We start from the raw sequence: 9,530 nt of genomic DNA, 5'->3' as shown, positions 1-9,530 counted from the left end.
GAGCGTGGCGCAAGAGGAGAGAGAGGTGAGAGGACGGCTCCGGCCCCCGTACAAGGGGCCTGGAGGTAATCAGCCCGATAAGAATTTTTTTAATTGCGCTGATTGCCTCTGATTGCTTTCAACAGTGAGCCTGGGGTTTTTAAAAGCACGACCGGAAGCCGGAGGAGAGGAGAGACGCGCCGGCGAGAAGACGGCGAGAGAAAAAAGCGCTCTTGATTGCTGTAACAGAGAAAAGCCACGGGCTTTAAATAAAATAGCACGCGAGTGCTACGAACTGAAACAGTGTCTCCAGTGAGTGTGTTTGGGTTAGGAGGGGTGGCACTCATTTGCCACACAAAACATACATTAACAATACATCCATCAATCCATCCATTATCTATACCCGCCTATCCTGAGCTGGAGCTGGTGCTGGAGCCTATCCAAGCATGCATTGGGCGAGAGGCAGGAATACACTCTGGACAGGATGCCAATCTATCGCAGGGAATACACACCATTCACTCACACATTCATACCTATGGGCAATTTAGAGTCTCCAATTGGCCTATTTGCATGTTTTTGGACAGTGAGAGACAACCGGAGTACCTGGAGGTACATGGAAACTCCAGACACAAAGGCCCCAAACCGAGATTCGAACACAGTGCCTTCTTGCTGTGAGGCGACAGTGCTACCCACTGCACCACCGTGCTACCCCTATTCCAATACATGTACAGTAGAGGATAATATAAAAGTGACTGTAAAAGGTGTGATAGGCATCAGGCACAATTAAACATTCATACATTCAGGAGCCCTATACAAAATCCATTACCTAAACCAGATTAATTCCGTTTAGTAAAAGATCTTACAAGAAATTGAGCTGAAATGTACATACAGGACTACTCTATTTTAATAATTTTCCCATCTACAGATATATTGAATGTATTGCATCCATCAATCCCTCCTAGGTAAATTTTACTGCCACAAACAGCATGCTTTATCATTGCTACCATACGTAGCTCAGTCGTGTTTATGTTTCATGCATCGGATTTTTGACATGAAGCCAAAACATCAACAAAACGCTGCTGTAGCTTAGCCCATAACCCTCGTATTAACATAAAGATTGCACACACTGTACTTTCACAGAAGATGAAAGGAGCGGACAGGCGTAGTTTTTGTATCTTTGTGTATGGCAGCAGTGCAGTATGGTGGTTTGGGGATCCAGAGTGTGACTCTGGGAGCTCTGAGGTTGCAGTTTCTATCCCCACCTGGAGCACTGCTCTGGTGCCCCAAAGCGGGTACTGTGAGGTGCCCCTGCTTGGCTATTTTGTGCAGAGGAGTAGCGGGCACGGCTGTGGGTGAAGCTGCCTAATTTCAGACGAGTGCCACCCTGACCACATACAGTGGAGGAAGTTAAAATGCCGCTCACTTCCTGCAGCCTGTTCTATTCTTTATTTCATTTCACATCTCTGTTCAGTTCTGGTGCTGCAGCACTGTTTCTGTGGTTGATGTTCATGCGACCTTTTAGAACCTTGGTTTTGCTTTGCCAGTTATACGGTCCTTCATGCACATAATTAGTTGAAATTTCAATGCTGATATTTCATAAAGATGACTTTTACTAAATACAACCTCTTGTGCGGTATTGTGTTAGTTATTGTATCTTTCACATTTCAAAGAGATGAACTAGATCCTCACATGTGAAAAAAATGGAACTTATTTATTTATTTATTTATTTATTTTTATTTATTTTTTTTGGGGTGGGGGGGTATGCAGGCAAAACATAATGGCCATATGTAGAAAATAATGATAATATTTTTCAGAACAGAGGTTTGAGTGCTTTAAAATGCTCAAATAAACCGTAATACAGTAATACACAAAATAATACAATGTATGTAAAGAAAACAACTAAAAAGATGCATTATTTCAAATAGTTAAACAGACAGAAACAGTAAATATGGGCTCAATACAACAAGGCAATGTAAAACGTGAAACTAAAACTTTTTTGCCTTTAAAGTGACTTGCCTTTAAAAGTGATTTGAGTTTGGAGAATATAATCTACATTAATCTGCATTATAATCTTCCCATTCAATGTGAGAGAATATATGCGCATGTACATGAGTTATGAGCGTGTGTGTAACTAGGTTATATAAACGTGTAATGGTGTCACTGGAGCATGTATGCAGCAGGGTTACATGAACATGCATGTTGCAGCAGGGTTACATGAACATGCATGTTGCAGCAGGGTTACATGAACATGCATGTTGCAGCAGGGTTACAGTACTTTGGGAAAAATCCTCCACCAACAGCTCTTCATAAAATGGATAAGCTAGCAGAAACAGACAGCAGTTCTGTAATGTTAAAGACAAAAAGAGACTCTTTCACCCTGATCTCCACCATTTCTCATTCTCTGCAGATTCTCTCCTCTGTGTGTTTTAATCCCACACTGAGGCCTCATCTGCTCTCTGAAGCACAGAGTTTGTGTCGCTGGCTGCGTTTGTCACTCTCTGAAGGCTCTGCTCTGCGGTGAGACACAGGAAGAGACTCAGTCACACATAAGTGCGCCTCCAGTTGCACTGTTAAAAGGGAACCAGAGTGGCCACACAGTCCCTTGCATTCCCTATCCACTTCCTATCCAGAACAGATTCCTCTGTTGACTTAGTGGATTATATATCTCAGAATCACTTGAAGAATTTACATTACAGAAGTATATTTTTCACATTTCAAAAAATCACACTAAATAATTTCCACAGATACATGTTCAACATATTGAGAGTTAAGTGGGTAATATTCCTCAATAGGTTAAACCAATAAAAATAAGGAGGAAGACTGAAATTGACTGCATCACACAGTGATGAACTGGATGAACTGTAACTTGCCTGGTGTGTATCTGTGCTTTGTGTCTTCTGCCCAGCACAGACCTACTGACTTTGTAGTTTCATAAAAATACAGCATGTACACAGAACTGTCCTTTGCTTTTCTGAATGGCTGGTACGGTTATAATGGTGAGAATATCCAGGTGGGAACTTGTTACTTACAGTACGAGAGCGTCTGCTCCTCCCTCTCTCTCTGTTGGTGCTCTTCTTCCTGCTGAAAAGGGGGAGGGGGCGGGGAGTGGGGGGGGGGGGGGTGAGTAACAGACCTTCAGGAGCTGTGGATCAGCCATCCCAGACGACATTTGGTCATAACATTCCTACCTGCTCCTCTGAATTCAACAGCAAATTAGTAAAAATACTGCATATCTCTCTGATATCTAATGGTGAATTTCTATTATCATGTCTTCTCAGTGATGATTGATACCCAGATGATTTTGCATTGCAAACATTTACCTTGTGCACACCATGACAGTAAAGAGTGCAAAAGCCACTGTGATTCCAACAACCCTCCATACAAGCGCTGTCTTATCTTCTGCTGTAAATAAACAGACATAGCATTTCAATTTATATTTATATAGCAGAGGATTATATAATCCAGAGTCGTGTAAAATAAGTGCATGCATACATGTAGGAAGGTCAATGCAACACTCAGAAAATCAATCTCCATTAAAATAAGTTATGTGAGTAGACCAGCAAAAAAACAACAAAAAAAACAGATATGAGCGTACATACCATAATTCCCCAAGATATATAAACTATCTTCAAAATTGTGTAGATGTACTTTAGGTGGTATGAATAAAAAAAAGCAAATAACCTGAATTACATATGAAATACAAACATGCAGATACATATGTCAACTGCAAACAAGTGTGCACAGAGTCACTGAGATGTCGTCCCATTGCGAAGTGATGAAGAAGTAACCAGGGACCTCTGACAAGAGTTTGAATGTCCCTGGCGCATCTGTTGAAGCTTTGGTTCGTCCATTTTAGGGGGATCTTACATTTTAACAGTATGCTTAACTGTTCCATACTGGAACTGAGTTCACTTGGTCTGAAAATGAAAAGAGCCTCTTACTGGTTGGTGGGTGGGGGATGGGGGGTTCAGGCAGGTGACTATAACCTTCCCTGGACTCCGCACCAACCAAAACTGAACTTCATCCCTATTCATAGTGTATTTCAGAGTAAGAGAGCTGATCTCAGATCATGTTTCCTCTCTTCATCCATTTTATCCATAATGGCCTAAAGGCAAAACTGATCCTAGATCAGACCGATTCTCTGAGATGCTTTATGAACCATAGAGTTGTGCTTGGAGGTTCTGGGCAAGTGAGTCATGCTTTCTATTCTGAATGATGGTTCCTGTGGTCCGGGCCATACACTGTAGTGAGTGATACTATGACTCAGATACTATGACTCCAGGGGTGAGAAAGTAAAGCCCTGCCATGTGTTTCTTCTGCCCATGAACTCAACCAGCTGATTTCACTAATCAGTTTTTCCTCCTGGCTGAAGAATTGTGCTGATGAGCAAATCCTAGTGATTGGAACAAAATATTTGGGGACAACTTTTACTTTCTCTCTGCTCTGACTACCACAATAAGATTAAATATGCAAGCGATCAATAACAGATCCTAAAACAGGAACAATCACCCTTGTTCAACACAATGACATATGTCACCTCATCACGTGTCACTCACTGTGTCTATTGATTGACATGCCAGCAGAGGTCTGATCTCCATGTGTGTTCAGTGCCACGCAGTAGTACTGTCCAAAGCTCCAGGATGTAAAGTTGGAAAAGCTCACAATCCGTTCTGATCCCGTCTGCAAGACTGCAGGTCCAGGAAATAAAACATATTTTCTAAGTGTTTTTTTTATCTCCATGTGCAATACATTTATATATCTTTAAATAAATTAACATGATCATTTTCCTTCTCACCCCTACTCATCATTTTATCTGTTAACATGCTAGTATCATACATGCATAGTTTATGGGAATTGCGATTTATTTTTAATAAATATTTTAATAAAATTAATCTCTCCCTAATTGTCTATAATTTGTAGGACAATTTTCCACCTGCGTGTGCGTAAAGAAGACTGCAGTAAAGGTAGTGATGCTATTGCAGTGCACCTGCCTGTGAGCCTGTACCTATGGTCCAAACTGACTCTCAGTCACAGTCAAAGACTCAGACCTGTCACTGCAGTGCCCAAACTATGCTGAAGGTGAGCACTGTAACCACTTGAGCCACTTTGGAGCCCGTTGTGAGATGTTATTTACTGCATGTCATCGTCTGAGGTTCCATTATGACCATTTCCCACAATGCCCTGTGGCTTTAAAGACCTTCCAAAAGAAGGCTACACTAGGGGACTTGCTACCAGGGCACTACATAGACAGAAAAATGCACGCATTCATATACCGTATGTGACTTTGGATAGAAAGTGTGTGCTAGAAGCACAGCGTTAACATTAGTACACATTGCATGTTTGCTATAACGTTCACATATGGCAGGCACGCTGTCCGCGAACCAGCCAATGGCATTCCAGCTATTCAAGTGACAGTGTCGAGAAACTAATAACTTACAAGACGACTGCTTGACATAATCGTGAGATCAATTTACTCAGAACTGGAAAATAAATTCTGGCCGTACCTTGTATTAAGACCAGTAGAGCAGAAGCATTCTGAGCTCCAAGTCTGTTCTGTGCCTCACAGTAGTACTGTCCTCTGTTCCAGGATCTAAAAATAGAAAAGTTCAAACTCTGTCCAGATCATGCCTGCCAGACTCCAGTTTCATTCTTCTTAAACCAGGTGTAGTTCTGCACTGGTGGGTTGGCATCACTGCTGCAGTTCAGAGTCACTGAACTGCCCTCCACTATTTCACCAGAGGGGCTCACTGATACTGAGACGCTCTTCGGAGGATCTGAAAGAGAAAATAACAGGTCCTGCAGTTTTATATAGATGTCACACTGAGGGGTTTGTAGATTCATGTGAAATGTAAACCTGACTCGGGCATACTGTATGTAGTGCTTTCCCATCATTGCATTATGGCATGTTTTCAGGTATTGAAGTTTCATGCAACGCTATAATGACAGAACATTTACATGCAGCATAGTATAATCTGTACAATTTAGCTGAAAATTTTAATTGAAAACTTTCAATACTGTGAGATTTGAAGAAGTTTAGCCTCTGGTACTCACATCTCACATTAAGAGCCACTGCAGGGGAATGAAGCTCATAGCCTTTCACAGCACAAGAGTATCTGCCTGCATCTTCACTGCTGGCTGTGAACTGGTGACTCTGATCAGTGAAGGACAGAGGAAATCCATCCCTGTACCAGATGAAGGCTGGGCTGCCAGTCAGAGTGCAGGTGGTGCTACAGGTCAGACTCATACTCTGTCCCTCTGTCACTGATTTAGGATTCACCATCACCTGTAGATCTGCAAACAGCAAATTAAACCTGTAAAAAAGCTTCTAGTCATACTTGTGGGTAGAGAATCCTCTGAGTTTATAGCATAAAATAATTACCAGTGACTTCCAATGTGACACCAGGAACTCCAGTATATTTTCCACGATCACAGTCAGTCAGAAACCTTAATTGGTATGTTCCTGAATCAGTTTCTCTCAGGTGTTTTATTCTGAAAGTGCAGTCACTGTTCTGATTCCCCAGGTACTCCACACGGTGAGAGTACTCTGGGTCCTGGGACAGGTCCTCAGGCTCCTGCGACTCGTTCCAGTGAATAAACCAGAATTTTTTCTGTACTGTGCGAGATGTGGGATATGAGTAAGTGCAGCTCATGTCTACTGAAGACCCCGTTAAGGCACAGATTCTCTCAGGGGTGTAAGTCACTCCCCATCCCGTCTGGCTCAGAACACCTGAAAAATACAAACACACACACACACACACACACGCAGACACACACACACGCACATACACACACAAACACAGGCGTGCACACACACACATGCGCACACATACACACGAACACATATATACATACACATACATACACACACACATGCGCACACATACACAGATGCACGGACACACACACACACACATACACAAATTCACGCACGCACACACACAAACACACTGTTCAGAAATCCTTTAAAGCACAGATGTGTTGGCAACATGACAGATAAGGGATACAATTAACAAAACTTTTTAAAAAATTGCACCTAACTTCTCCAAAACTATGGAACATCAAACATTGTACTTGTATTTCAATACTAACTGATGTCAGTAGATGGCAGTAGCGCCAATCAATCTGAGTTTCACAGGTACAGGAAGTCTTGCTTAGTAGCTAGCTATGCTAGAATTTAGTAGCTGGGCTTGAACCTAGGACCCCATGTTCCCACGACTGTAACCTTGCCCACTAGGCCACAGGCAGGCTAGAGGTTTAAACTGGAAATCTTTCAGAATAAAAAGGTACGGGTATTTTGCATGTGTATGCAAGTTTTTGATTGGGTCGTGTAGGTGAAGATTTGGCTGGTGTCGGTAAAATGTCCAATGGGGAGACATGTTGTTAGTGGGATAGGCGGCAGGAAAAATAAGAATGAGAAGAAGAAGAAGAAGGAGAAAACGCAAAATCCCCTTAGTTTGGGGCTTTATTGTGTGGACATGTGAAGTTGTTTATGAAATCTGTCTGTTGAAATGGGGTCAGAATGTACAGAATTTGATGTTTTTAAGGGCTGAGTGTCTGTGGCTGTTGTGGTTATTTCTGTGGGGAACCCTGAAAAGTGCCAAACTCTCGGTGCTGTATAGGTATGGGGCATGCCCCCACCAAGGCGTAACTTGGCGGGATGGCATACCTGCCATCCCAACCTGCCATCCCAATATATAAGGTATGGGGCATGCCCCGCCAAGGGGTAACTTGGCGGGATTGCATACCTGCCATCCCAATAATGGAACTGAAATCTCACAATGTGATGTGGAGGAGTGGTGTGGTTAGGGCGCCATCTGCAGGCGGAGTGGGAGCAATATAACTGGCTAACAACCACGCCTGTTTGCAGTTACAATTGATTGGTAATGGTTTATATGCTCTGCCTGCAGTGAGACCAGGGTGCTGGAATGAGAGACGCACGCGGGAGCGGCATGCCATCTTATCCCCGTCCTTATCGTGTGTGTTTTGTTTTGTTTTTGTTTCCGTGTTTTTGGTATCGAGCGCACAATAAAGCCTTGGTGCCTCTAACAACGACAGATTGTGTGTTTGTGGGGAAAAGGACTGCAGAACCTGTTACAGTAAATATCCCAGTATATCATGCTTTGTTACAAAATGAACTGGATATACTGTAGCTTTTTATGGTAGTTGGAAAATGACACAGCACAATCAAGTTTTCAAAAGTGACAGAAGTATTTAGATATGTCTTTTTAGCATCTTCATTAATAATGATAACTTCATTTTTTAAAGTTGAACAGCTGCATGTGGTACCTTTTTTGCCCTTTGCAAACTCAAAATGACTACACGTTTTACTTAAGACATGTCAGTATGATCAGACTCATCACTGTATGATAATGTAATTATAAGTGATTTCTCCTCCACTGGCCAGTGTGACTGCTTTACTCAGTGTCTTACGGCTGTGAAGTTACCCAAAGACACTCAGGAGATACTGACTCTCCTCTCTGTGTGTCTGAAGCTGAGATGCACTGATATACTCACACTGCACGTCAAGATGTTTAGGAGGAGATTTTTTTATCCCAATCTTATTCTGTGCCTCACAGTATAATTCTCCTGCATCCTGCAGTGTGACGCTTTTAATGGTGTAACTGTCCACTGGTCCTCCTGTGTCCGAGGAGACAGCTCTATTATTCACATACCAAGTGTATTTCTGCACTGGTGGGTTGGCATCTCTGCTTCTGCAGGTCAGAGTCAATGACCTGCCCTCCACTATTTCACCAGAGGGGTGCACTGATACTGAGACGCTCTTCGGAGGATCTGAAAGAGAAAATAACAGGTACTGCAGTTTTAAATAAAAGTCACACAGAGGTGTTTTTGGGAGCATCTAAAATCATTAGAAAAATGTGCTCAATTCCATATAAGTTCTCAATCATTGTGTTGCATCTCAAAACACTAGCAGAAACATTTATTTCAAAGTAATGTTTATAATGGAGCTGAAATCTCACAACGTGATGTGGAGGGGTGGTGTGGTTAGGGCCCCATCTGCAGGCGGAGTGGGCGCAGTATAGCTGGCTAACAGCCACGCCTGTTTGCAGTTACAATTGATTGGTAATGGTTTATATGCTCTGCCTGCAGTGAGACCGGGGTGCTGGAATGAGAGACGCACGCGGGAGCGGCATGCCATCTAATCCCCGTCCTTATCGTCTGTGTTATGTTTTGTTTTGTTTTTGTTTCCGTGTTTTTGGTATCGAGCGCACAATAAAGCCTTGGTGCCTCTAACAACGACGGATTGTGTGGTTTGAGGGGAACAGGACTGCAGCACCTGGTACAGTAAATATCCTAGTATATCATGCTTTGTTACAAAATGAACTGGATATACTGTAGCTTTTTATGGTAGTTGGAAAATGACACAGCAGAATCAAGTTTTCAAAAGTGACAGCAGTATTTAGATATGTCTTTTTAGCATGTTCATTAATAATGATGACTTCATTTTTTAAAGTTGAACAGCAACATGTGGTACCTTTTTTGTCCTTTGCAAACTCAAAATGACTACACAATTTACCTAAGACATGTCAGTA

The 9,530-nt window shown here is 42.3% G+C and overlaps 1 protein-coding gene across 3 annotated transcripts; it reads right to left on the bottom strand.

Annotated features, from left to right (window-relative positions):
• Nucleotides 1-1,716: 1,716 nt before the first annotated feature.
• Nucleotides 1,717-6,867, bottom strand: LOC135246441 (sialoadhesin-like). Of its 3 annotated transcripts, none has more exons than XM_064319899.1 (7): nucleotides 6,359-6,867; nucleotides 6,031-6,270; nucleotides 5,484-5,753; nucleotides 4,536-4,667; nucleotides 3,300-3,381; nucleotides 3,009-3,060; nucleotides 1,717-2,491 (listed from the first exon to the last, which is right to left on the bottom strand). In XM_064319899.1, exons 1-3 carry the CDS (start codon nucleotides 6,849-6,851, stop codon nucleotides 5,602-5,604), a joined length of 885 nt encoding a protein of 294 aa, XP_064175969.1. In that variant the 5' UTR covers nucleotides 6,852-6,867; the 3' UTR covers nucleotides 1,717-2,491; nucleotides 3,009-3,060; nucleotides 3,300-3,381; nucleotides 4,536-4,667; nucleotides 5,484-5,601. The 3 variants fall into 3 exon arrangements, with proteins under 3 accessions (XP_064175969.1, XP_064175970.1, XP_064175971.1); XM_064319900.1 differs by having other exon boundaries at nucleotides 1,717-2,486; XM_064319901.1 differs by having other exon boundaries at nucleotides 3,300-3,378.
• Between the last annotated feature and the right edge of the window lie 2,663 nt (nucleotides 6,868-9,530).

The sequence above is a fragment of the Anguilla rostrata genome, unplaced genomic scaffold (assembly GCF_018555375.3).
Source record: "Anguilla rostrata isolate EN2019 unplaced genomic scaffold, ASM1855537v3 scaf0318, whole genome shotgun sequence".
In the NCBI taxonomy this organism is placed as follows: Eukaryota; Metazoa; Chordata; class Actinopteri; order Anguilliformes; family Anguillidae; genus Anguilla; species Anguilla rostrata.
Note: the sequence above shows the minus strand (reverse complement) of the source record. Positions and strands in the feature narration are given on the sequence as shown.

What these genes read in the sequence shown, in the direction of transcription:
- LOC135246441 (XM_064319899.1), bottom strand. Translation starts at nt 6,851, where the DNA reads ATGTGTGTGTGTATGTATGTGTATGTATATATGTGTTCGTGTGTATGT. An exon ending in TGTCACATTGGAAGTCACTG is followed by an intron (nt 6,271 to 6,358) that starts GTAATTATTTTA and finishes TGCTGTTTGCAG; the next exon opens with ATCTACAGGTGATGGTGAAT. An exon ending in AGTGGCTCTTAATGTGAGAT is followed by an intron (nt 5,754 to 6,030) that starts GTGAGTACCAGA and finishes TTTCTCTTTCAG; the next exon opens with ATCCTCCGAAGAGCGTCTCA.